At 43.5% G+C, this 27,676-nt stretch overlaps 1 protein-coding gene across 3 annotated transcripts in view; it reads left to right on the forward strand.

Annotated features, from left to right (window-relative positions):
• Positions 1–27,676, forward strand: part of CACNA2D3 (calcium voltage-gated channel auxiliary subunit alpha2delta 3) — an 833,484-nt gene that overhangs the window by 161,994 nt on the left and 643,814 nt on the right. For all 3 annotated transcript variants that reach the window (XM_041762548.1, XM_041762549.1, XM_041762550.1), the window contains exon 3: positions 14,043–14,159. In XM_041762548.1, coding sequence (XP_041618482.1) covers positions 14,043–14,159 — 117 coding nt within the window. The remainder of the gene's footprint in view (positions 1–14,042; positions 14,160–27,676) is intronic.

Raw genomic sequence — 27,676 nt, forward strand, 5'->3', positions numbered from 1 at the left:
TGACTTTGTCACTGACAGAAATCACAGATATCTTCATATCATACCACACGTGATGCAGATAGCTCCTTGCTGTTGCCAGTCAATCCTTGGCACAGGTGATACGGCGGCTACAGCTCACTACGAGATCTTGTCATTTAAAGGCACTGATGAAGAAACACCAACATTACCGTACCGCAAATTTATGTTGTAAACATTTTGAAAACTGAATTTCAGTATAACCGATTTCCTTCCTGTGTGTTTTATTTTTTTCATTTAAAATTATCATTCTAGGGCCCCTGGGTGGCTCAGTCAGTTAGGTGTTTGCCTTCAGCTCAGGTCATGATCCTGGGGTCTTGGTATTGAGCCCCATGTCAGGCTCGCTGCTCAGGGGAGAGGCTGCTTCTCCTTCTTCCTCTGCTCCTCCCCCCACCCCTTGCTCTCTCTCTTTCTCTCCCTCTCAAATAAATAAATTTAAAAATCTTAAAAAAAAAAAAAAGTATCATTCTGAGAAGGGGTCAGTGGGATTCACCAGATGCCAGAGCAGCCATTCCCCCACACCATCCCAAATTCCCATCTAAAAGGCACATCACAGTATGATGATAAGAATAAGATGTATTGGTTAATTTCCTTATATTTTCCTAAACACATCTTAGGAGAAAAAATATTGGTTGCATAGCGATTTTGTGTGTGTGTGTGTGAGAGAGAGAGAAGGAGAGAGAGAAGGGTGTGTGTGTGTGTGTGTGCGAAAGAGAGAGAGAGAGAGAGAGAAACCTTAGTTAACATTCCCTAGGACTCTAGAATTCTTCAAACCACCCCAGAAAAAACCCTATTTCGGGAGTAATGTGTGGGCTTCTCTCAGCCTGTCTAGTTTCCTCAGTTTCAGGGCCATATTTCCAAGCCTAGCAACTCCAAATGCCCGAGGAATCTAGTGCTTCTGGCCATAAGTCAGTGGGGGGTCTCTTGGGGAAGCCACCCTCAAGTTCTGAGCCCCAGTGGACCCAGATGGTGAGGAGGACCCTAGCTCTGTCCCCCCTGGCTGGGACGCTGGTAAAACAGGAGGTGGACACCTGTCCCTTACTGGCCTGGGCTGCCCTCTTGGTGCATCCCTCTCGTATCACAGTAAAGATCATAGTGGTGGCTGCTTCAGCAGTTGGTGGTAGATGCCAGGAAACCATTCAGACCCTCCAGCACATCTCTGCCTGTGGGAGATGTGAGCCCTTGTTATTCTGTCTTGGACTCCTCGTGTGAAGATGTATGAGGAAGACGTTTAGACACAGTTTGTATCTGGGTCCCAGAGTGCTCAGAGAAATGGGCTCAGCGGCAGATTTCACAAGAAAATAGATTTCTGACTTCTCTTAACAAATGGAACATTGGGACCCATAAGGTGCCCCTCATCCCACAAAGATCATCAGAAGCAGAAAAGTAGCCACCGTTTAAGGATGGGACAGAAGCTCTGCTCTTTGCTGCAGGCTCCAGCCTGGCTTCATCCCCTCACCTCATACAACCTGTCTGGCCTCTGGAAGTGTTTGAGTTGGTGGCTTCTGAAATGGATTGTTCCTAAGTTCCTGTTGGATTCTAGCAGTGTGAGCTTCAGGATACTGGGGAGAAGTGCTCTGCGCTGGGCTTGGTGAAGTATGTCAGAAAATCACTGGATTCTAGGGTTAGGGACAGCTGAACTCCTAGAAGGCTCTGATTATGTTTTGCATCTTAGCATCGGGTGGCTCTGCTATGAGTTTCATTTTTTTGACACTGTTAATGGTGGATAAAATGGGGTGTCACCTGCTGCAAACTCCTGCAAATGTGAGTCAAGGAGATGTTTGCATGGAGGATGCTGATACTGTGGACCATTTTCTCTTAGCCTCTGATGTCAATAGTAGGGAACAAATCTCCCCAACCTTTGTGCAAGGGAGATTGAGTTTTCGGCTCTTCCTTTTTAGCAGAATGGAGGGCAGGTTCATAACTGTGGGGCGTGATCCCACCGCAGTTGTCTATATTCCCCAGTGAAAAGCTAGGGGCCGGCTGTGCCATAAACCAGGGCGTCTGCGTTTAGTTTGGAGTGGATGGAGTTAAACGTTCATTCAGATGCAGGGTCCTAACCCTCATTCCAGCTTTTGGCTCTGTAAGTACAGAACCCACTTGAGCAGCTGCAAATAGTATTAGCTCTAAGCTTGTTATGGATCTTGCAGACTCATTCATTGATCGCCTTCGATTTCCAGGACATCTTGGATATAGAATTAAAGAGACTTTAGTTAAGCCAATTAACTTTTGTGGCGCCTGGGCAACTAATATCGTATGCTGGAGAAGGTCACTGATGTTATTCAAATAGCAGTTTTATTTGAGCTGGGATTAGGGAAATCGGACAGAAGGTCTAAGAATTGTTTATAATGTGTTCCTCTCTGTGTTGGAATATCTTGGTCTCTAACATCTGAGCCTGACCGTAATTACACATACGAGTGATTGGATCATATTATCCTTTCTGTAGATTGTGACTTGATTGTGCCAGCTCTAAATGATCCATCTTGCAGATGGTGCCCAGCCAAGTTTTAATCGGAGGTTTCATCTACCTACGGTTTATGACAAGCTTTTAAACTGAAGTGTGGTGGTTGAGAGTATAGACTCCGGGGCCATGCTGCCTTGGTTCGAATCCTGGCTCTGTGACAGAAACACGGACGGCTCACAGGTCCCCGATGACTTAAGCATCCATTTCCACGGTGTTGCCTTAGAGCCTGGATATGGCTCCCCAGCCCCTGCTTCCGTTTCCTGGACTCTGATACATTGGGTTGGGCCATGTGGCTAGTAAGTGCCAGTGGAATGTGAGCAGAGCTGCTGCGTGTCGCTTTCAGGCTGGGGAGTGGGTTAGCAGGTGCATCTCCTCCACACCCTCTCTCCCTGTCTGTTGGCCGAATGCCACAGACTCCAGGGCCTGAGGGGGAGAGCAGAGGCACACAAGGGGAGCATCCTGGTTTCCTGAATTTCTATGTGGAAGGCTGAAGACAAGGATGGGGTAGTTATATGAATGAGAAATAAACATCTATTGTGTTAAGCCACTGAGATTTTGGGATATTTTTATTATAGTAGGTACTATCCCCATAACTAATAAAACCACTTACTGGTAGTACAACCTTGGTAACTTGACTTAATCTCTCTGTGCCTCAGTCCCTAACCTGTAAAATGGGAGGAAACAATAGCTATCTGACCTAAAGCTCAATAAGTGCTGGTTGCTATTATTAAAAATAAATCATTATTATTATTTTTGTCATTGTTGCTATTCCCTCTGATTCTTGGGGAGCAAGAAAGGATGAGTTATTTCAAATTGGAACATCAGAAAAATGTGTTTGCAAAGAATAGGCTGGAGAAAATCATCTATTTCAAGTAGTCCAGGCTTTGTAAAGTAATGTTTTATTATTTGCAGTTTGGCTGTATTTAAATTTGCTGGCGTACTTAAAACACACTTGTAAATGCATACAATGAGATCTTCCCTCTTTAACACATGTGGACCTGTAGTCATTATTCTGGCTTTTAGTGTTGTGAGGATGTATGTACAGTATAAAAATGTGCATTTCAGAGCCTCAGATCCCATGCAGTAATCCAGAAAATACCCAGGAATTGGATTTTTTTTTTAAAGAAGCATTGAGACCATTTGATTTTATTCAGTAGGCAGATGAGTTTCCCTGTTTTAAAGCAGTACGTTATGCCATCATGCTAGAGCAAGGATGATTGTATCAGCAGCTGGTTTAGTAGCTTGCCTTTGACTGAATTTCCCTCATACAAAACAGGAATTGAATACAACATTCACACTCAACTTTATCTCCGCAGAGCTAAAATTTATCAGTAGCATTTGTCCAGTTGACTGTGTTGAACAGTAAAAGCTTATGAGACTTACCAAGTTTGAAAAAGAGGGAGTACAGAGAGTAAAACAGGGAGAGGAGAGATATCCGTTTTTTAATTCAGGACCTGACAATCTGAAAGTACTAGAAATCTGTCAGAGACCACCCACTGCAGAGCCAGCTGCTCTGAAGAGTAGTGTCCTCAGAACTCTGATTTAGGAGGGCACTCCAGACAACTAGCTGGGAAAAAGGACTCCAGGGACATGAGGGCCAGAGTCCTCGGTAATTCTTGTGGTAGTGCTCCTTCCAGGTGAGTACCAGAAGGCACTTGGAGAAATAATTTAGACCTGACCACGCCCTCCTCCCCATGTTGAACAAACTCTACTGCCTTCAGTGGTGGTCCATACCCATGCTCTTCTCCCCAGAGAGCTAGGAATGGCTTGCAGGTGATCTTCTAGGTTCTGCAAAGTGGCCTCCACTTGGTTGGAGAAATGGAGGTTGGAGCCCAGCTGCTCCATGCCAGCTCTCTGTTTGTCTTTTGGGTTGTAATGCAGTGCCGCATCTTCTGTTACTCCGTAGGGCTCCTTCTGTTACTGCTAAACAGGGTCTCTCCTTCTCCTGCAAATTGTCTCTCGTACCAATGGCTTTGACAGAGAAAAACCGCGCTCTGTGAGGATTTTCCCCACCTAACTAGATATCGGGAAGAGCACTGTAGTTATAGTGGGTGGCTTTTGAACCTTGGAGACCTTTGATTGGAATGCCTGAGTGAAACAGAATTATTTGTACAAAATGGCACTTTCCATTTTCAAATAGAAAAATATTCTTCTGTGACCTAGAGTTCTGTGAATTCAGTTAGGTTCGTTGTTATGGTTAAGGAGAAGCATTCCTAACATCAGCTTAAAGGATTTGGAAATATATTTACTTAGAAACATAATTGCTTTGGAGTGTTGTATTTTGAAGTGACACTTCTGTATGCAATAATTGAGTCGAGAGGAATACTAAGTACATTTTTATGTCATAATAAGAAAATGACACTGCCTATAAGTAGAGAATCCAAAAATTGTAGATGATTAGTTTTTATTACAACACCTTTAGTACCATATCTAAAAACTGTCATTTACACTATACAAATAGAGACTTCTAGCACCTGGCTCCTGCTAGCAGGGAGATGTTCCTCAAAGAGTTACTGTTGAAGGCCCCTTGGTGCTGTGGGAATGTATTTTAAAAATGCACTGCCCAGAGCAGCATCAAGGGCTAGTTCATCAGTTACACTGTGAACATTGGTTCAGGGTTCTTTCTTATTGTTGAGACAAGAGAATGACCATTCTCAGAAGTTATAGAACAAATGTCAGAATTTACCACCACCTCCACCAAGACCATCACCATTTTTGGAGTGCATTGCTCCGTGTCCAACATTTTGCGGGGTAGCTTATCCGTTTGACCCCACTTGATCATCCTAAGCACACTGTGAGAGCTGATGTCATCCCCTTTACTAAGGAAGGAAAAGAGGCTGATGGAGGCTGAGCAACTTGTCACATAGCTAGTGCGTGGTGATGCTTGAACTTAGTGTACCTGGCCGAGAATTCCCTGGTCTTAGCACCTTGCCAGACTGCCTAGCAAGTGGGAAGCATGTTGTTCACCTTCCTGTGTCTTGAACCTCAGCCAGTGATTCTAAGCCAAGTAGGATACTGCTACCAGATTCCAAATCAGTAGCATCCCAGCAGAATCCATGTAAATTCTTTCCCATTCATCCCATCATGGTCAGCCACCTTTGCTAGAAATAAGACAGAGGAGACAGCAGGAATTATATCACTTTCTCCCCATTGGAGGGGTATCTGATGAGTTTACATACATCTAAAGAGACTTTTCCCTCCCTTTCTTCCCCTTCTCCCCAACCTACCCTTGTTCCCACTGTCCATCAAGCCTTGGGCACAGGTGTCCTGCCTCTGTTTATCAGCCACCTTGTGGTGGCTCATGACCATCTCAGTACGTTAGTAGCATACTTCATAGACTTCATTTCCCAGGAGGCAAGGAATTATACATGTGATACCATCATCCCCTTCTCTACAACCTTTAGCAAATCCATTGTTTTATATCCTTCCCTGGGACCTTTTACCTCTCTGGTGACTATGATGTCCTTCCTATTCCTGGCCAAGTTTTCATTGTTTATAGGACTGTTGGTTTGACCATAATTCCTGGTACTCATCCCTCCTTACTCAAGGAGAAATGTATGTCTGTGCTTTATAGAGTGTGATACACTCAGTAGAAGACACACAATATCCTCCCACCTATGGCAGATGTGATCTACCTGCACCGGCAGACAGGTGTGGCCTTGGAAGAAGACCTACACAGAATGGCTAGGTGGGATATCGGGGCTCAAGTTTATATTGAAATGATCCATGCAGCTCTGTTCCAACTTGTTTATTACTTACTTTTAATAAAATGGACCAAAACGTGGCTTCCCTATACTCCATGGGAACACATGCATTTGTCAGTAGTCCTCCACTCCCTCCACCCGCCTGGCACGTGGTAGGCTATTTCTAAATATTTGTTGAATGAATGAAAATAGCAGTAGGTTCAGTTTAGGTTCTTTTTTTGTGTGTGTGTTGGTGTGATCCTTATTTAAATGGTTGGTTTAATGAATTTAGCTTCTGTGCTGCGACTGTTTCAGAGCTTGAAGGAACGAGAATAAGATCGAAAATTGAACCTTAAGGTAGAAACATGAAGTGTCGTCAGCTCTTATGCTAACAAGCCACCTTTAGGGGTTCTGAGCTTAGCCTGTCTCCGGGGTTTCCCAGTGACAAGGTTTGTTGGGGGATCTGGGTCAAGGGATTTCAAGGGAAGTGCTGGAAGCTTAGGGGGAGGGATGGAGAAGCAAGCCAACTTCTCACAATTTCTCTCAAGTCATGGGCTTTGAGGCAAGTTCCCCAGATTCTCACTTGGGGATGGGCAGGTCCTTGCTTTGCCATCTCCTCCCCTGGACCTTCTGCCAGTCTTCATCTAGTGATTTAATTATGCAGAATCTAGAGATGTGATTTCAGTTTTTGCTGAGAAAATTTGGCCACGAGACCATGTTCGGATGCACCAGCTCTTTGGCTAAGGGCGATCCCCCTCTCCATCTTCGGCAGGAGGCACTTCATTGATGGTGTGGCTGCGGGGGTGCTCAGAGCCCCTTTTCCTGCGCTTGGCTTTTATCCCAATTAACTGTGATTGGTCAGAAGTCTCCTGACCAGAGCCCCCCCGTGGGGGCTGTTCCAGGTGACTCACTTCTAGATACGCGGTCACCGCATAGAAAAAAAAAAAATGACCCAAATGTATGAACGACATTAAGCGTTCTGACAGTGAAGTAGTGCTTTTCTCTTCCTGGTGTTTGTGTGAAATGATCTGGCAAAATAGATGCTGCAGAAATAATGCATTTCTGTGTCTCCCTTCTCCAATGATAAATGTTCCTGGCGCATCACAGGACTCCTTGCCAAGTGCTGATGCTGCTAACAGAAGGAATGGGAGCTTCAGATGTTCTCTTGTGACGGAGGGAAGAAACCGTCTCAGGCGTGCCCTCCTTCTGGGTCAGGAATGCAGAGACGTGTCCCTGGGAAGGGCTGTGCTCTGCCTCCACCTGGTCCGGGCTGTGGTGTTCGCATCTCTCTCTCTCTGGCTGCTGCCTCAAACCCGGAGGACGCCCCGGGGCTGGGGGTGGCCAGCCAAAGAGCACCGGTATAGCTAACCAACCTGTCGGAATTTGTCTTTTACATGAAGAGCTTCAGTTCCAGAAGGCGTTAGTAGGAAGATACAACAGTCCCGGGAAGCCTCTGTAGCAGAAATGCCAAGAGGGAGAAGCAGGGGAGCCTGAGGATTTGTGGTGGGCATTAGGTGTAGGCATGGGGCTGGGGCCTGTAACGGACGTCCTCCCAGTCTGAAGCCCTGGAAGAGAGGCCTCATGATCCCTGATGCTCTGACTCAGGCCACTGAGGCCCAGGAGGTTCAGTGATTTCCTTAAGGTCACGTGGCCAGCTAGCCCAGACTGCTGCCGTGTCCACCCGTCAGCCCTCTGGATGTCTAACAGGGAGGCCACCTCCCTCCCATTCCTCTGGGCCTTATGGCCTTTCTGCCACGCTGTCTCCCACACCCTGACCACTCAGGTCCCTCAAATCCTTTTCTCTATCTAGTTTTACTTCTCTCCTACCCTTTCTGCATACTGAGGTGTTTTAAAAGCACACAAGGGATTGCTGAGCCCCCCACCCTTGAACCCTCCTGGGCTCTGGCTGTTGCCTAGCTCCATAACCCACCCACCTCCACATCTTGCCTGCCTACCCAAATCAGGATAAGGTCCAAAATCTTAATCCTGGCACTCTCCCTTGATGGCCTGGCCCTGCTTACTTCTTTGGCCTCATCTCAGCAGAGTCCCCACCTTGGCCATCCATGCACCAGTAAAGTGGACCAGGAGCCCCAGACAGCCTCTTGTCCCTGGACCTCTGTCCCTGCTGCTCCCTCTGCCTGGGATGCTTCCTGCCTGTTTCATCTCCCACCTTGCCAGCCTTGTCATCCAGTAAGGGTCTAGCAAGAAGAGAGTCGCTGCCTTGACCACCCAATCAGGGTACTTATCGTGATGTTGTACCTTCTTAGCCTGTTTACTCATTAGAACATTCCTGACCCATAGACTGCCAGCTTTCTTCAACTTGGCTCGACTCCTTATTGTGCTTGTGTGTAGTACCCTGGCTGGCAGAGCAGAGACACAGAATAGAAGTTTGCAGAACAAATGAGATGTGCTGGAGACAGTCAAATCCTGATTGGCCTGAATCTTTAATGAGGTGGCATGGTATTTCTTCTGTTTGTCTTTTCCTCTGCTTTCCTCTGTGTATTTACAGGGACCTGCTGATACTTTCCTAATTCCTTTTCCTAGTTGAAAGGCTGCTGCTTTTTTATGAAGCAGATGTAATTGCTAGTGCAGTCCTTGGAGCTATAGGAAATAAAGCATCACTGCCTGCCCAGCTGTGTGGGGAGGCAAGTCCTGGAGGAAAAAGAGTTTGGGGTGATTTGTCTCCAGGTCTTTCTTGGTACCTTGGAGAACAAAAGACATTTTGTAGCCCAAACACCACCAGAGAGTAATTTATTTTTTACTTATTTATTTTTTTAAAGATTTCATTTATTATTTATTCTTGAGAGACACAGAGAGAGAGAGGCAGAGACACAGGCAGAGGGAGAAGCAGGCTCCATGCAGGGAGCCCGCCCGATTTGGGACTCAATCCCGGGTCTCCAGGATCATGCCCTGGGCTGAAGGTGGCGCTAAACTGCTGAGCTACCTGGGCTGCCCAGGAGTAATTTATGATTAGGGCTCCACAGCTCCTTTCAAAATGGGCTTGCTCTTCTCTTTCCAGATATTTTTATTCTCAAGAGCTAGTCTGCTCCTTTGAGGCCAGGCTCCAAGCTCACCCCCTCAGTGGCCCTTGGAGGGTCAGAGTCCACTGCTGTGATATCAGACTGAGTGGCTTTTGCTCACTTGGTGCAGCCTTGTGAGCTGCTACAGCCTTGGTTAAACAGGTGACATCTTCGGTTTTTGGTGTTTGACTCTCTTGGTGAGTCCAAGCCACCATTGGCTACAAGAGTAATGAGACAGCGTTACAAAGGCAGTGAAATGGGCCCTCTGAAATAAGTTTGCAAATATTTGGACTGTTGGTCCCTTACCCCCTACCGCCAAGTTCAATAAGACCAAGCAATTAGAACCTTAATAGGTTTAAAACTTACTCTAGCCATTCAACTTCCAATTACTGACTAAACCTCTCTGTGCCTCAGTTCCCCATCTGCAACTTGGGGATGATACCTACCTATCAGAGTGGCTGTGAAGATTAGACAAATTAATATGTGAAGAGTTTCTGGCACCGTGCTGAGCCCGTGATACACGGAGGACTCATTTTACTGACTTCCTTAGGCTCCACTAATGAAGACATGCTGCTTAATTACACAGATTCTAATTGGGACCACATTTCCCTAAAGAAATCTGTTTATTAGGTGCCCATATGCTATTCGCATATAACTACAACTTTTATATTTTCTAATTTCCAAAATAGTATTTTCATTGTAAAAATTAGAGAAAATACAGGTAAGCAAGAAAAGAAAGAAAAAAATCCTCGGTGATCATACAGCCAGCTGTGAACATTTGGCATATATCCTTCTAGCAGGGGGGTTCGTGTGTATGGGTGTATACGGCAGATTAGCAATTTAAAACAAAAAGTTACTGATTACTATCTGTAAGGTATTATAACATACTCTGTGTGCATGTTTCCTACATTCTTTTACACAATTAGGGATGGATTTGTGGAATTCTGCAGTACTGTTGTAGCTTCCTCTGTTTGGTTGCTGGATGTCAAATTGCTTGGTTTTGCACAGTAGGCACATTTTTAAAGGTTCTGATACATATGACTATACCATTGCACTAAGGGCTTGCAATTGGTGAATGGCTATCACTGTGTTACTCTCTCTCTGTTCTTCAAAATCCTTTGATTGCAGCAAAGTGTAATGTTTCCTGGTAAGAGTAAGGCATTAAGCTGTTTGACCTGATTCCAATGGACATTAACACATCTTGGAAAGAAAGAATTTTTTTTTCTTTTTGCTTATAGAGTAACTACCCCAGGGTGGGGAGAAAGTAGTGCAGTCCTCATTGGCAAGGAGTACCCATTGTCACATGTCCCTGAAGGGAGAAGACTTAGGCTGGCAGAGGAATGGAACCAGTGAATGGTTACATTTGTCCCAGATCTGGAGTCCTTAGTTTGGCCAAGAGCTTTGTATTGAGATTGGTTAGCTAGGTCACCAGGCACAAGTAGTCCTGGGAGACTGATAGCCTTCCATGAAGCCGCTGGCTCATTTTCACAGAGCAGACTCAGAGGAAGAAAGGATGCAGGAAGATCTCATTAAAAACTTGAGGGATGATTATAGTTAAATAAATTGATTCCTTTCTCGAGGTCTTTTGGGAGAAAAACATATCCCAGGAACAGATATGACCAGAATAATGGAGCCCTATCTAAAAAACAAAAGATTCAGGTAAAGGCTAATTGTGAAATGCATTTTCTTTTTCTTTATCTTATGCCTCTAGATCACCTTTTATTACAGAATTACTTAAGATTTATTATATTGACTCTGTAAATATTAGACTGGCAATTTTGTTTTGTTTTACTCACTTCTTGAACTTTGGAGTTTTGGTAATGAATCAGCCTTGAGTATAGGCTGGCCTCAGCTGCTGGCTTTTGGAACACATCTGGAAGGCAGCAGAGAACCCCAGGATTTTTGGCTCCAAAGGCATTGGCTTGCATTCCAACTTAGGGAACATTTCCAGTGATTGTCATTGAAGTTTTATTCATACACAAGAGGACGCTGTTAGCTTGAGCCAGGGTTGGGCTGGCTAGAGCCTGCATCTTAGTCCAATCCAATCAACCTCTCAAGGGGTGGAGAGGTCACCATTATAGGAACATAGAACACTGCAGTTGCATCCCTACTTGAATCTGCCTTGTACTGTAACATTGAAATTGTTTTACAACAGGCTTCATTCAGAGAAGTCCTATGAGTGTCTGCTGTGGGCTTGTGGGCTTGCCCCCCCAGGCCACACAATCCACAGGGCCAGGAGAGATGAGCACAGAGTGCTCTGGAGCTCAAAGGAAGGGTACAGCCTCATCATCTTAGAGAACCAGTACAGCATTGTCAAGGAGGAAGGGGAAGCTAGAAGGTGGAATCACTTTCCAGGTGAGATGCAAGAGAGACTCTCAAGACAAACGTGTTAAGATTTTTATGGGTATTTTCAGGGAGCAAGGAGAAGTGTGTCACTTAGCACCCATAGTCTGTTACAGAACAATGCAGAGCAGCTCAGAGCATCTTACAGATAATGTAGCAGATGGATGTCTGTCTTGGTCCAGACTCAGACAGTCTAGAATTACATTAGTATGTTTCCTTTAGGCTCACCTTAATTCTCAGAAATACCAAACTCTTAGGCCTGACATTTCAGAAACCCCAGTGCCCAGTCTGGGGGTCCTTTCCTGCCCTTCTTGCTTCTGCTCTGTCAGCATCACGTACTGGGCTCTGGGGACTCTAATCAGATGTACTCAGACTCCAGGGATTTCATTTTAATCTCAGGGATCAGAAGGATTCTCTCTTATATTCATTCACATAGGGTCATTCTCTCTGTCCTCAAACTCTACTCTTTTTAAGACATCCACTACTATTTTCTCAACAGACTTGGAAATCTGAACTAGGAAGGAAAGTGCCTTGTTTCACATATGCACACACACACACACACACACACACACACACACACCCTTCCTTTGGGTAAGGGAAAACAGCTTCCTCTCACTTTACACTTTTTGAAGTAAAGAGGGGCAAATAGGGAGAAAATACAAATTTTATTGTAAAAATTATCTTTCCATTAAAAAGCCACTGTATCTTCCACTTCAAAAATGACTCTCAAGGTCTCTAGAGCCTATGTAAGAAGTGGAGCCCCTTGTTTTTTCTAAGTAGGAGGTTAGGGTGCGGGCTTAGTGAGTGGTTCGGGTTCTCCTAACACATAAGGGTAAATATAAAGCCCCGGTATTTTTAGTTCCCCAGCCTTGTATTAGCTACATGAATGTAACGGATTTCTGTTGACATTGAAAGTATTTCAAACTACCTTTGGGAGGTATTTATTAATAAACATATTTCTTTCCAGTGGAAACAAAATTAAATCTTTAGTTAAACCAAGCTTTTGGGGGGTCCCTGGGTGGCTCAGTGGTTGAGCGTCTGCCTTTGGCTCAGGTTGTAATCCTGGAGTCCTAGGATTGAGTCCCGCATCAGGCTCCACGCAGGGAGCCTGCTTCTCCCTCTGCATGTGTCTCTGCCTCTCTCTCTGTGTCTCTCATGAATAAATAAATAAAACCTTTTAAAAAAAACCTGAGGCATTTAAAAATTAATGAATTCAAGCATAAAAACACATTACATGTTAACATAAATACATATTTCATGAAAAAATAACTATATTTTACTAAACAAAAGAAAGAGGAGTGGCACTTTTTTTTGCAAATTCTTTTTGATGGTTAAAGAGAAGACAAGTGGATCCTCCTATCTGCTTCTGTGTTCAGTGTTGTGGTTTTTTTGAGATTTATGAAGAAAATACGGCTTTACATAGATACGCAGTTGGGGAAAAAGAAGACTTGATGGGGACCCTGAAAGGGCCTCAGGGAACCCTCAGGGGTTCTTGGGTCACTTTGAGAATTGCTGGTTGAAATAGCCAAGTCAAGAAGGTGTGATAGCTTTCAAAAAAAAAGGATTTGAGTAAGTTATGAGTCAGATCAATCTCTATGAACAGATAAACACCTTATGAAATATTATCTAAAGTATTTGTTTTTATGGTTTTTGTACTTACTGTGCATTCTCTTTTGTGTGAACTCATTGAGGGTACATTGATGAACATTTAGTGGATTGAACTGAAATACCAAAATCTATACCAAAGACTCTCTCATTATAAAATGTTTATAAGTTGCTCTGCCATGTGATTTTCTTCAATTCCCATTCCAGTTTAGGAGTTGGCAAACTTTTTCTGTAAAAAAGAGTAAATATTTTAGTCTTTGTAGGTCATCTGGTCTCTGTTGTGACTACTAAACTTGATTGAATATATAAACAAATGGGTGTGGTTTTGTCCCAATAAAACTTTATTTATAAAAATAGGTGATGGATTGGATTTGGCCCAAGGATTATAGATTGCCTACTCTGCTGTAGTTCTACATTACAGTCATCACCTTGAAACTATTTTTCCCTAAGTCCGCAGTCTTTGGCCATGAAAAAATTAAGTTAGCGATGGTCAAAGAAAAAAAACCACAAGAGTTAAATTTCTTCATTTTTATTTTATGACATATTTGGAATAGTCAGTTTCTAGTGGCGTTGGCAGTGGGATAGCTAATGAATCTAGGGCAGTCCTCCAGAAGAACGGCTGAGTGTGGTCAAGTTAAAAGTATAGAGTGTTGATTTCAAGAGCTGAAGAGGATGGATGATAAAGAGTTTGATTGCTTTAGGGTTTCTTCCTTTTCCTGGGTGCTAGTTAAGTTTCTAAGAGAGCCAGCGCCAATTTTTCACATTTCTCCTTGGCTGGTTTAATAATTTTGAAATAGAATCCAAAATCTCAAATCTAAGAGAGGCAGTCCTATTTATTCCTTGTAAGTAGATATGTTCTGAAATCATAGGTGTGGTGTTTTATGCTTTTCTTGCTGCCCTCCCTCCTTACAGAAATACAAAGAATATGAGAAAGATGTTGCCATAGAAGAAATTGATGGCCTCCAACTGGTGAAAAAGCTGGCAAAGAACATGGAAGAGATGTTTCACAAAAAGTCTGAAGCAGTTCGGGTAAGTGCCTCTGGTTTCTGCTGTGTGTTGCCCAAAGACACAGAGGTCCCTTCAGGGAACTGGCATTAATGACTCCAGCTCTCAAAGAGTGAAGTTGACTCAGTTGTTCTGTAAATACTTTATTTTCTTTAATTAACCAGCAAGAGAGTTAGTAGGGGCAGGATAGGGTTCGGGTGATAGTTTTCATCTTATAATTTTGTGTCTTCAATGGACGTGCCCCTAAGTGTGCAGCCTCAGAGGATGGCTTGGGACTGTGTGATACATTCACTAATGGCCAAAAGTCATTCCAAGGCACATCGTAGTTCAACTAAGCAACTATGAAAAATTTAAGCCATGCTTGCCAAAATGTGGAGTTGAAAATCTAAATGGAGTGAATGGTTCAGATGAAGTTGGAGGTTTTCCTTGCCTCTATTGGAATATTACTATAATTATAATGAATGTCTTGACCAGTAAGAGCTCCCTGAAATTTCATATTGTCAGCAGGATGAATGGAAATCTATCATTTTGGATTTCCAAGATGGCTTCCAACTTTATTCCTTTTTGCCCGCTAAACACTACATCTTACATTCTTGCTTTAGAACATGGGAATGTTGTAACATCCCACATTCGTGCCACATTGGCCCAGGGTTATGGGAAAGAATTGCAGTCTGAAGAGTTCTTTATTTCTAACCTTTGTTTTGCCTACCTTTCGGTTTTAATGATTATTACTTTGCCATAAAAGACCACTTCCTACTTTAGTTTCTCTCGCAATTAATTGCCCAAACAAAATTTTTACATGTTATTTCTGCTTTAGACCTGACAATCCCCCACATTTGCTTGTCTCTAAAACATTTGTGCTATTTTGATTCAGGGGGGGAGGGTTGTAGTTTAGTAGGTAAGAGGGTGAATTTAGCCTGGGTTCGGTGCCTGCCTTGGTCACTTACTGAGCTTTGACTTAAGTAAAAATCACTCTGCGAGCCTCAATTTTCTCATCAAATAGGAAAAACAAATAGGCTGTGTGAAGATCAAACAAAGTTATGCTTTTGGGCTACTTAACACAGATCCTGGGCACATTAGCAGTGCCTAGTGAATGGCAGCTTCATACTGCCACTTTGATTATTTTTGATTAAATAAGTTGAGACTTTTTGGTGGGAACTCTGACTTAGAAGAAAAAAAAATACTTTTATTTGCTATAGAAATAGTGCTCTGACAGCCAGCCCTGGGAGCTTCATGTTGATCCCTGTGTATCCTTATGTCTCTACCTTGAAGCAAGTGCTATTCTTTTTTTTTTTTTTAAGGATTTATTTATTTTTTAGAGAGAGTGAGTGGGAGCATGAGTGGGAGGGGGCAGAGTGAGAGGAAGAATCTCAAAGCAGATTGAGCTCCCGCTGAGTGCAGAGCCCCATGCTGGGCTTGAATCCAGGAACCTGAGATCATGCATGACCTGAACTGAAACCTAGAGTCAGAAGCTTAAACTGACTTAAACCCAGGCGCCCCAAAGCAAGTGCTCTTCTTTATAGACATGGTGGCCATTCACATTTAACACTCAGGACCTGAAATTAAAATGCAAAACCAAGAAAATTAAAAGCCCACCATTACCATTATTTTCTGTTTATAAAATGAATACCCCTTTGGTGGAACTAAGAATGTATTGAAAAGTATCAGAGAAAAAAATCACCTGAAAGTCAGGCCTGTGTTCTTGTGTTTCCTTCCTATAGTCTTTTAAATTTGCATTTCTATGCATATAGTTGTGTGTTTTTCTTTTTCAGATTTGCAGTTCTATTGCCCATTTGCTTTTGTGTCCAGCTTCTTTTCATTTCTTTTTATCATTACAGTGTGAGCTGCTCTTGGCATCACTATTCTGCATGATTTTCTTAAATGACTGTGTCACATTCCAGTCTATGCATGTATTGTAAATGATTTGACTGTTCCTCCAAATCTGGATATTTAAGTTGTTTGCAAGTTTTGATATAAATAATACTGCAGTGACTCTTCTTGTATATTAATAGTAGATCAAATGACTCAGCACTACTAAACGTTTGGTGTTCTCTAAGGATTTTACATTCATTTGCTTGTCCTTAGAACAGCCTCCAGAGGAAGGTATCCTACTGTCCCACTTTTACAAAAAAAGTGAGAGAGGCAGAAGTTAAGTCGCTTCTCCAGGGTCACATGGGGGAGTGAGGGATGGTCTCCACGTACCGGATCTAAATCCACATTCTTCATCACATCCATGCCCTCAGCATCCTGCAGGGTACTTGAATTTCCTTGAGATGAATCCCTGAACATAGAACAGTTCAGAGACACTAAGCTCATCTTCAAAGCTCTTTCTGCACTTGAGGACGTTTCTGTCCAGATAAGGTGATGCCAATTCACAGTTCTTCCGGCAAGAGTGGCCTGTGAGTACTCATGCTCGAATCCTTGCAAAAAATTAAAATGTTTTATTTGGTTTTAAATACTAGCAACAATGTTAGTTTGAGAGAAGGAAATGCTATTCTTGTTTGAACTTGGATTTCTTTGTGAATCACAAAATTTTAGAGCAGAAAAGGACAGAAATCTCTTAGGTTCTGTCTCTGCAATTGACAGACACGGAGGCCCCAGGACCTGGCACTCAGGGGGCCTGTGCAACATACCAGGAGGACATAGAGGTCCCGTCAGCCCCAGAACCTGGATACGTTGCTTAGAGGCAGGAGGCCCATGTGGCAGGTGGAAGGTTGGTGAGAAGAACTAAGGAACCATCCATGGAGAGGCTAGGAGGCATAGGAGATGTACTGATCTCTGCTCATGCTTATGAGTCTCTGTGCACCAGGTCCCATGCTAAGCACTTTATACTGTTCCTGTATCATGGCTTAGAGTTGGGCACGCAGGCTCGGCAGGGTGGTTACTGGCCCAGGTCACATGGGCGGGCTTAGTAGACTTCCTTTGGCACCCCACAGGGGAGGATTGCAGTGCCTCTGGGTGTATCTGTGCAAAGTGTTTTACACAATGACTGGCAAATGGTGAGCACTCAGTAAATGTTTGCTGTTAACATTGCTGGTGAAGGGACCTTGGAGTCTGTAAGTATTTAATAATGAAAGAAGCTTGAAGCTTTCAAAAGCTTCAAGGATGATGACAGGAGGGAACTTAATTTTGAAACCTTTTGTTTTAAATTAATGTCATTAAAAAAAAAAAAAGACTGAAATGGTTGTGTGGTTCCTTTGAGAAGGAAAAAAGAAAAAAGATGCTTTATTTGAATTGAAATGTACCCAGAAAAAAGGCATCCAGGATTCTCTGAACTCTATTTTAAAGTAGATGTACGAGGCCCTTTGTAAACACAGTTGATGCCATAAAATCTAGGTTAACTGGTTCAGTGATATGTGGCACTCTCTGCTCCCAATCTTTAAACAGGAAAGAGGGCTTGTATGTCAAGTTGGGGTTTGGTTTGGAGGCAGTTTTGCTGTTGAGATGGGCCTGGTCCTGTTGTGAGCCAAGCAGCACTATTGGCAACAGTCACCAACCTTGTGGCATTTGGAATAAGAGGAGGTGGCCACTGAGAGACCCCTCTAGATGTTGCTTTCGGTGAAAGCCAAGGAGCAGTGGGTGTGACTGTTTTTCATATTATAGTGACATCTCATTTCTCACCCGGGAAAGGTTGCTGTGTGCCCCTGGGATTGGTGAGCTTTTGAAAAGCAAACACGTCAAATGAAAATTTGCCCATGGGTTTGCAGTGGAGTCAAGTTTTGCTGCGAGGCAGAGGCACTAGAATGAACCACAGTGCAAAGGGGCCCTTCCTGTCCCAATCCATCCCACTCTCTGAGCAGGACCCCATTCTCAAATGGCCCAATAAAGAATGGAGGTTAGAATTTGCTCCATCATTTTGATGTACCACATCTAGAAATTTTGTTTCCCAGCATCCAGCCCCAACACCAGCAACGTGAGCCAGGTGGGAGGTCCTGGTGCCTTCCTGCCCATCACTGATTCAGGGCCAGGGGCTTATCACTGGTGGGTGGGTGGGAGGACTCAGGAACATACATAAGAAAGAACTGGCTGATGAACAACACGGACGGTTAATATTTCCATGGATGTCTATAAAATATTTATGAGACTGGTGGTTGCAATTGAGAAAGTAACACTAACTCGTCGGGTGTGTGAAGGTAGGTGCAGTCCCTCGGCGCCTGGAAACAGAGGAGGACTAGTGATTTAGCCCTTCGCATGCCTGTCATCTCTGGGCTGTTAAACAATGTTGATCTTTTCTCTGTCTCTTCTGGCTTGATTTCATCATTTCCCCCATCACTTTTCCCAGTGATTAGTTGAATCAGAGTGATTTTATCATACTCGTCCCCTGTTTGAATTACTCTTCACTATGCAATTATCCTATCACAGAAAGTCCTATTTTCTCCCTGTCAGATGTCTGGAGTAAATGTGAAACTCGAAGTGGCCTGCCCATTACATAACCTCTGTCATCTGGTTGGTAATGGACTATATGTAACTTTTTTTTTCCAGCCTAGCAAATTACAAATAACCTTAGCTTCCATAATTCCCATTAACATAATGGTGCCATCATTATGGTAGCATGTCTTAACTAATATTTTCTAGCACTTTTTAACACCATTGGTGGTTTAAGTAATTTTTTCAAATCCACTCTGAGAGTTGATGCGTAGGGTTATTTTAACTTAAAAGCCAGATTGGGTTTGATGCGGCGATGCTGCTACTTGCTTGTGTACAGGATAATTGTACCCAAAGTATTATCTCCCACCTTCTTTGTTGGGAAATATTCATGCTACCAGGCCCTCAGTCGATGTTGCCAAGCAATTTATCAAGTTCGAAGTCCTTATGAATGAATGGACAAGAGATGGAATCCATTTGCTTTTTTAGTTCATTAACATTTCAAGGGAGATATTCCATCTGCTGGACATGGAAGATGTAATACACATCAAGCCTCTGCCAGCAGTGGACTCCTGGGGGGGCCATTCCTAAGTGACACCTGGAAGTGCACCACTGTGTCACTAGTGAGAGCTCATCGGAAATATTGATGGGAAGCACATTTGACCTAGCCCCCCTTCCTCCTGCCTTGCTGATGATTTGAGGGGAACGAGAAGCCAAAGAAGTGCATTCAGTGGTGCTGTTATGCAGACAGGCTGCCCCAGTGTTTTCTTTGTCTTTAAAATCCAAGCCTCTACAGGGAGTAGCACAAACCATTACACAGCTGGAAGGATCATCTGAGGCCCCAGGGAGCTCTGAGCAGGCACAGACAAGCTTGCATTTGGAGAAGAATCTGTGGGAAGTAATTCCGAGTAACTGTGGGCATCTCTGACTCTACGCATATACTTTTAGGACAGATTTTAACACAGCCAGGGGATGTCATGATCCTGGGATTTTGGGATGGCCATATAATTGAGATGAGCAGCACGACCAGAATAAAGTAGATAAACCAGGAAATAACAAACAGAAGGACTTTGGAGAATTTATAAATGTATACTAGCATTTTCAAGAATGGCTTTCTAAGGGTGAGTTCTCCAGGATGGTTATTGCCTTTAGTCTTGTGGAGCAGCTCTGGGGCAGGCACTGCCTTCATCACGCCAATCTTGGCTGGAATTGTAGCCTCCTTCTGGCTTGAAAGTTCTTCCTGCTTTTGGGGCCATGGGCTGATCCATAGGGCTTTCACCACTGCGTGGGACTGAGCTCAGGCCTCCGCAAAGTTAAATATGTTTCACGCACAGAGAGAGGATTATAGGATGCTATCTATTTTAGTAGCACATCAGGCAAAACATTAAGTATTTTATTTGCTGTTCAAATTCATCTTCTCCCCAAAACAGTTAATTAGAAATGTCTAAAAGAACAAAATCTCTGGAGGACTATGAAAAGACAGAAAAAGCAAGTTGTCCCTAAACTTTCTAAGTGAATCTGTTGTTTTCCTATCTTGGATAAAGATATTTCATACATTTTGATAACACTCTGAAGCTCAGACCTGTAAATAATCTTGTTTTACTTAGTTTCTGATTTACATTGATAAAAGGATAAATCAGGCACTTGAAAAAGAGTGTTTTGCTTAAAAATAAACATCCTTGCTTCTTGGGGAAAGCTAAAAGAGACTACATTATATATTAAGTTTCTCTCTCCTCCTATAGCTACCTGCTGTTTGCTGCAGAACTGATTCCCATTATAGCTGTACTGTGGGAAGTAATTGCTGTTGTACAGTAATTCAATTTCGGTGCATTCACGCATCGGTTCACCGATAGGGGTTTATCTGGACAAACCTGGGACTTGAAAGCTTTTTATCGAGAAATTCCACATGCAGCAAGACATTTTTTTCCTAGGTAACGAATATCAGTATTTGCATTTAATAAACATTTACCTTCTCAGAAAAATGGATTTCTTCCCCCTGCAGAAGAGATTTACGCCAATCTTCCAAAAAGCTAGAGGGTACTATTAAAGCAAATTTCTCTAGCTGTTTTTTGACTGGTGTGTGTCTACATATGTATGACTATAAAACACATCTATGTCTTTATGTAAATATATACACCGAGGCATGGAAAGCAGGAGGCACTCGAGGAAAGCACGATCTGTACCAAACATATATGTGATATAAGGGATTAATATCCACAGAGACTGAATGAATACTTCTGGTTTAAAAACTCATCTGTATCTGCAGGCATTGTGAAAATTGGTGAGGAATATTTTTAGAAGGATATCCCGTAAGTTGGAAATGGAACCAACCAATTTGTTTGTAAATTTCTACGTTACAGGATGGTTCTTAAGACAGAACTGGTTCTTCCTGTATACAAGGACTCTCAGATCATAAGGACTCTTTCGATTCTAAGTCCAGAATGTGCTGTAGAAGTGTCAGGAGCCGAATATACTAGCATTGCTAGGAGGGCCTTTAGTTATGAGCCAGTAGAGGTGACTGGACGGATCCCAAAGATTTTTCTGCCTTTGTTCATTTCTCATCTCACTCAGAGTTTCAAAATGTGTTCCTTGAAGGAGAAGTAAATTTGTTTCAGGCACAAAAAATGTTTTAAGTCACAAAGGAAAAGACTATTATCTATTATGTTGCTATATCTTTTGGCCTATGTGCTTTTTTTGTCCCTCCCTCCCTCCCTCCTTTCCTTCCTTCTGCAAACTGGATTGCAAAACCCCATACATATGCGTAAGACAATTTACAGCAGAAACCTCAAACCAGAAGAAACTTAAAAAATAGCACCGATCTGGATTCACCAGTTTTGATGAGGTCAGCGAGCCATCCTTGGTTAATGGATGAGGTCAAAACCACAAGGAACCACATGGTCTTCTTGGGTTTCCCTCCAAATGGGGTTGGGTTTCCTCTAACATACTTGAGATTGTATCCACCTGAGTCTCCTCTCAGAGGCCCACAAGGCTGTTCTCCCGCCTATGCTGAGAGTGAGCAACTCTCCTGCTTTCCAGGGGAGATAAGCTTCCTGCCAAGAGAAGAAAGAGCTATTGGACCTTTTTGTAGGTGACATTTCATCTTCTGTGTCCTCAAGCTCTCCCTGTGCCATCAGCCTCGGGCCAGAAGTTGGGTTGGCTTAGTGAACTGTACCCTGGCTTTCCTGCTTATTCTGGGACTGGTGGCCCTTAGGAGGAGTTCTTGTTTGTGGATAGAACCACTGTACCAAACTCTTCCCAACTTCATGGTTATTTGTCCCATTTGGTTAAAAACTCTCCATTTTTAAAACTTTATAGAAGAGTTAGTTCTGGGTTTTCCATGTAACTCACTTCACCCATATTTGCTTTGTTTTGATTTGTTTTGTTTTCCGTGATCATACATATTCATTATTTCTTTTGAAACCTTTTGACAATTATTTATTGTGAACCCTAATCCATATTCATTGTAAAAGAAAAAAAGAATGTGCGGAAAACGATAATGGAGAAAGTAAAGATCAAAGCATTAAGAGGTATTAAAAGGTACTTGATGTCTTTCAATACTGTTTCTTTTTTTTTTAAACTTTATTTTTTTTTAATTTTTATTTATTTATGATAGTCACACACACACACACACAGAGAGAGAGAGAGAGAGAGAGGCAGAGACATAGGCAGAGGGAGAAGCAGGCTCCATGCACCGGGAGCCCGACATGGGATTCAATCCCGGGTCTCCAGGATCACGCCCTGGGCCAAAGGCAGGTTCTAAACCACTGCGCCACCCAGGGACCCCTCAATACTGTTTCTTATTAAACATCCTAATTTCTATTTTTCCAGATGTCTTTTCTATTTGTGAACATGTGTATGCATATATATATATATATATATATATATATATATATATACTTCTAATGTGTATGCATATATATATGTGTATGTATATATATATATATATATATATATATATATATATATATATACTTCTAAAGCACTGGATTGTCCTTTCTTTTTTACAAAATTAATTTTACATATTGTGAACATCATTCTGTATCAGTGAATATATATATGTGTATATATATATATATTTCCGTTATTTTTCATGACTGTATAGTAGTCAGCTTTCTGGATGTTCCAATCAAAAAATTCTCTTTTGGTGAACATTGATGTTATTTACGATGTTATTTACAGTGTTTCACTATTATAAGCAATGATATGAAAAATTCTTGCAGAGAAATTTTGCCCATTTATTTGATGCATTTGTTAGGATGTATTCCTAGGAATAAGATGACGGCTTTTGGTATCCCTTTGCCAGTGTGTCTTCCAGGCAGCATCCATCTACTTGTGTTCCCACCTGTTAGGCTAGAGAGGCTCTCTTTCTCCACTGTCCTTTCTGACATTCGGATATTACTTTTGATCTTTGTCCGTCTTACAGACACAAAGTAGTATCTCATTTTACTTTGTTTTCTTTAATTGCTTGCTGTTTAGCATGGTGGATCTTTTCTGGCTCCTCACCTGCTGTGCAGCAGGGTTTGTGGCAAATTACACAATGTCTTAGAGAATAAACATCAGTGTCATACCATAGAGAGGTCTAGCTACTGTCTCCCCACATACCTCAAAGAGGTGTGTGGGCTCAGGAACTCACTTGGACACACTTGGAGGCCCTCCCTACCTTTTCCCTCTTCCTGGACTGTATTGTAAGAATAGCCTGGTTGTGGGGGTAGGGATGTGGGACACTGACTTGCACCAAACTGCCTGGATTTGGGATGCCAGTTTGAAAGGGTTTTCTGGGAATACCAATGGCTCAGCACCTGAGGACTACACTTTGGTGTCTGGGTGTTCTAGACCTTCCTACTGCAGGAGAAAGTCACTAGTCCTGAGAGAAGTTGAACTTGGTATAGCCCTTCTCACTGAGAAAGGACTCAATTTCCAGACAGCTCATTGTTGGAAACTTAGACTGAGGGCCAGGGTCACCTTGGGTCTGTTCTCCGTATGGTACCATCTTTTTATATGTTCATTAGTCATTTCTTCTTCCTTTTATCTTATAAACTGTTAATGCCTTTTCTCATTTCCTGTACTATCTACTTCTTTTCTATGTCCCAGCTTGTCCTCACTCTAGCCCCAGTACCTATCACAGGGTCTGAGTTGACAGTTAAGTGCTCATTAAGCATTTGTTATTGACTCACTGATCTTCATCTTGGAGTTAGGATAGCTTAAAGTCAGAGTGGTAATAGGTTATACCTCTTCCTTTTGACCAGAAAACTCCTGAATGATGAAGGGGAAAGAAAAGTATTAGAGCTTAACTGTGGAAAAACTACAGGGCTCATGGGCCTTCCAGAACCCTTCACCATCTGTTCCAGTAAATGAGTCCTTTACATGCTGTCCTAAGTCAGACTGCCACCTTCCTAGACTCTACTCCTCAGCTTCAGCCTAGTCCCTCCCTATGTGGCCCTCCTCCTGGAACTAGGTGAATGGGGCACTTGAAATGGGCAGAAATCAGGCCAGCTGCTCAGAGTGGAAATAAAAGTTAATGGGGACGCCTGGGTGGCTCAGTGGTTGAGCGTCTGCCTTTGGCCCAGGGCCTGATCCTGGAGACCCGGGATCGAGTCCCACATCAGGCTCCCTGCATGGAGCCTGCTTCTTCCTCTGCCTGTGTCTCTGCCTCTATCTCTCTGTGTCTCTCAAATATAAATAAATAAAATCTCTCTAAAAAAAAAAAAAAGAAAAGTTAACAATTTCTATAGAGGGAATCAAATAAAGAACTAACTAACTTCCTCCCTCCCTTCCTCCCTCCCTCCCTCCCTCCTCCTTCCTTCCTTCCTTCCTTCCTTCCTTCCTTCTTTCCTTCCTTCCTTCCAATTTGGCCAGAACTGATGAAGGAAAACTTGATTCCTGGACAGGGAAGAGAGGAGGAAGTCTATGTACTGCAGATATGATTAGCAGAATGACAGTGAATTTCCCTGGTGTTCTCTGAGCCCAGATGAGAGATCTTTTGGTCATAATGTACAGGCTGGATGCTAGAGCTAGGATGTGTGCCTCTAGGTTTGCCGGATGTTTTTCTTCCTGTGGCAGGCAGTAAACACAGACAGCTGGCTACCCCCAGAAATGTAACAAACTGGCATACAAGCAGGTTCAAGGGGCTTTTCATAAATCTGAGCGTGGTGTCATGAAGGAGAATTTTGGAGTCATGCTGAGAGTAGTTGGTAAAGTCCCCACTTCTGGGCTTGGTGTTGTCCCAGCTGTAGCATGGCTGAGCTGGACACCTGTTAAAGCCCTACCCCACCTTGCCACCACGGTCTATAACAGTATCCTGCTTACTTCCTTTATTAGCTTTTGAACGTTGTACCTAACTTTGTTTCGCTCAGTGTTGACTTGAGAATTGCTGTCTCCCCACTAGAACCCCCTGTGTCATGAGGACAGGGACCATGATGGTCATGCTTCCCCTTATAGCCCTGGGACTCAGGCTGGGCCCTTGGTGAGTATCTGTGAATGAGTGAACTTGCCACCCTGGTAACAACGCTGTCATGGGGTTAAGGTTCCCATGCTTGGCAAGACCATTTGGTCACCGGGACATGGTGCTGGGTAAGGTTTCCTGTGTGTTTCCTGTATGTTTGTGCCCTGGCCCCTCTTCCTCACCAAATAATCCATTCTCCTCCATCTCAGAAGTTAGGATTTGCTTTCTATTGTGCAATGATAAAGAGAAAAAGAAAAATCTCTTTCCCATGCAAAGTGAAACATCATTTAAAGTCATCTTTCCATTTCCATTGCCTATTTTTATTCTCCATTTATAAGACTGAGTTTTGAAAGATTTCCTGTCGCTTTGGTCAAGACCAAGTGGACCAAACAGCCTGGAGAAGAGGCTCGTGGCCATGGAGACCCATGTGAAATTATAGTGCAGATCCCTGCCTTTAGCCCAAGTAGCAATTATGCCCCATCAGGGCCCCCGCAGGGAAGCTTTGAGCTTGCCTCACCGCCTCCTCTGACTGCCTTGCTTGCTAGAACTAAAAGAGCGAGGTGTCGTCTGCAGGTGGGAGACTTGCAGGACACTGTCTGAGCCAGAGTGGATGGGTGGGGGCAGCTCTACACAGCAGCATTACACCAACGTGCTGGTTCCTCTGCTGATTGTTCAAAGACTGGTGTTGTTTCTATACCAGACCAGGTAGAGAATAATGCCACTTAATTTATACTCAGGCGAGGCAAGAGAAATCTTAAAAGGTTTGTGGGTGGGAGGAAATTATGGTGAATCACTGGAGTGTCACCATCAATAGATCAAAATGACAGAATAATGCCATAATAATAATAATAATAGTAATGATAAAAGACCACTGGCTATAATTGTATAAATTACTGGCAACAAATTAAGGGTTTTCAGCAATATTTTGAATGCATAGTTAGTATGTTTAACTGGGGATGTGTCGGTGGCATCAGTTGTCTGTTTCTGGTCTTTGCTCAGTTTCCCATATGGAGGTAAGGAGCAGCTGGTCCCACAAACACAGCGAGATTATTTACGTTTTGTAAATTAGGTTATGAGGGGAAAATGAAAAGGTAGTTGGGAATTCATTGGCATTTCATTTACACTGCATTCAGCAGAGGGATGACAGCCCTTTTGGGTAATCAGAGTCTTTGTTGAAAATCAGCTGGGAGATCATTGACTGCACATCTCGAGCTGTACTGGATGCTCGAATAGACAACATACCATGCTTTTGTACGATCAGGGGCAAATGGAATTTTTTTTTTCTAGTGTGCTTTTTAATTGATTTTGTGTGTCAGTTGGGGAGGAAAATCATGTCGTTGGGAATATACTTAGCCTTTCTCACTGTATCCAGTGATTCTGGAGCATCTCATCAGGTTGTTTGATGGGCTTCACAGCCCCTAGAAGGCTGGCGTGGCCATCAGAAAGCAGACCCTCACCTCAGTCACAGTGGGGGAGTTGCCTACAAACACCCCAACGCCAGCCAGTGAGGAGGAGTCCCCTTCTCTCAAGCAGGTGCCTCTGGGAGAAGTTCGGGTGAGGCAAAGGTACTGGCCCTCAGCACTTTTACTGAGAGGTGAGCTGCCCGGTACCAGCCAAGGAGGGGCAGTGGAAGCAGCCCCAAGGCAGGAGCAGGGCCAGACTTGAGCAGGGCAGGGCCTGTAGGCAGCTGTTGGGACAGCTAAATGTCAGCCTCTGTTAGAGCAGTTTTGTTGAGACAGGCAGTCTGTCCCCAAGAGGACCACCCCCAAAGGCTCAGTGGACCTCCTCCCCTTGCTGTGCTGGGTGTCTGTCTTTGCAATTGGTGCGGTCATCATCTGGGGACAGTATAGTCCACATCAGGAAATCAGAGGTGGCCTCTGATGCCAGACATAGTGGAGATGATTTTACTCCAAGGACATGTGTTCTCCCTTCTTCACTTGGCAAAAAATGAGTACGGGGTGGAGTCAGTGGCTGTTCTCCTAAAGCTGTGTGTGTGAGTGTGCATGCGTGTGTGTACATGTGCATCACCTGAGTGCACCTCTGGCGTTGGGGATGGTAGCTGAAGAGTGGGGATCAATGGATTGACGTTCACCCTCACAGCGGTTGCTTCAGTGGAGACGGGCAGGTCAAAAAGAAGTAACTGTCACTGTTCCAAAGCTGTGGCCCCGCAGGCCAGTCCTGGCCACAGACAGGTTTTACTTGGTCCATGGGGCCTTTGGGGAAAAAAATGAAATCACATATAAAACTATGAAGTGATATAAAACTATCCAGATTTAAAGCTAAAAAAAAATTCAGAGGTGCACCCCTGAGAGGTCCCCGTTCCCCACACGGCAACAATCTGCACAGACTATTTTGTTGATTTCTGTGCTGCCCGCCAGCCACGTATGTTGCTGCTCTGGCCCCAAAGAGGGTTGAACATGCAGCCTCCGGATTAGTCAGATCAGGGCCACAGCCTCTTTTTGGGAACATAGCAGACAGAGTGTTCGAGTCTGTGCAATTTGAAAGCTCAAAGGCAGATACTCAGAGCTGTTTGTAAATCCTGCTATGGAAAGCGAGCTGGACTCGTCCTTGTTAGGTTCATCGCCATCATCACAGTTTGGAGCGCTTCTTGGCAGCCAAGCCCCTATACTGTGCTTTACGTGTATTGTCTCATTTAAGTGTTATATCCCTGTGAAGTTGGATTAAACAGTTCTTGCCTGGGGGTGGGGGAAGATTGTTCACAGGATACAAGATA

The sequence above is a fragment of the Vulpes lagopus genome, chromosome 7 (assembly GCF_018345385.1).
Source record: "Vulpes lagopus strain Blue_001 chromosome 7, ASM1834538v1, whole genome shotgun sequence".
NCBI lineage: Eukaryota > Metazoa > Chordata > Mammalia > Carnivora > Canidae > Vulpes > Vulpes lagopus.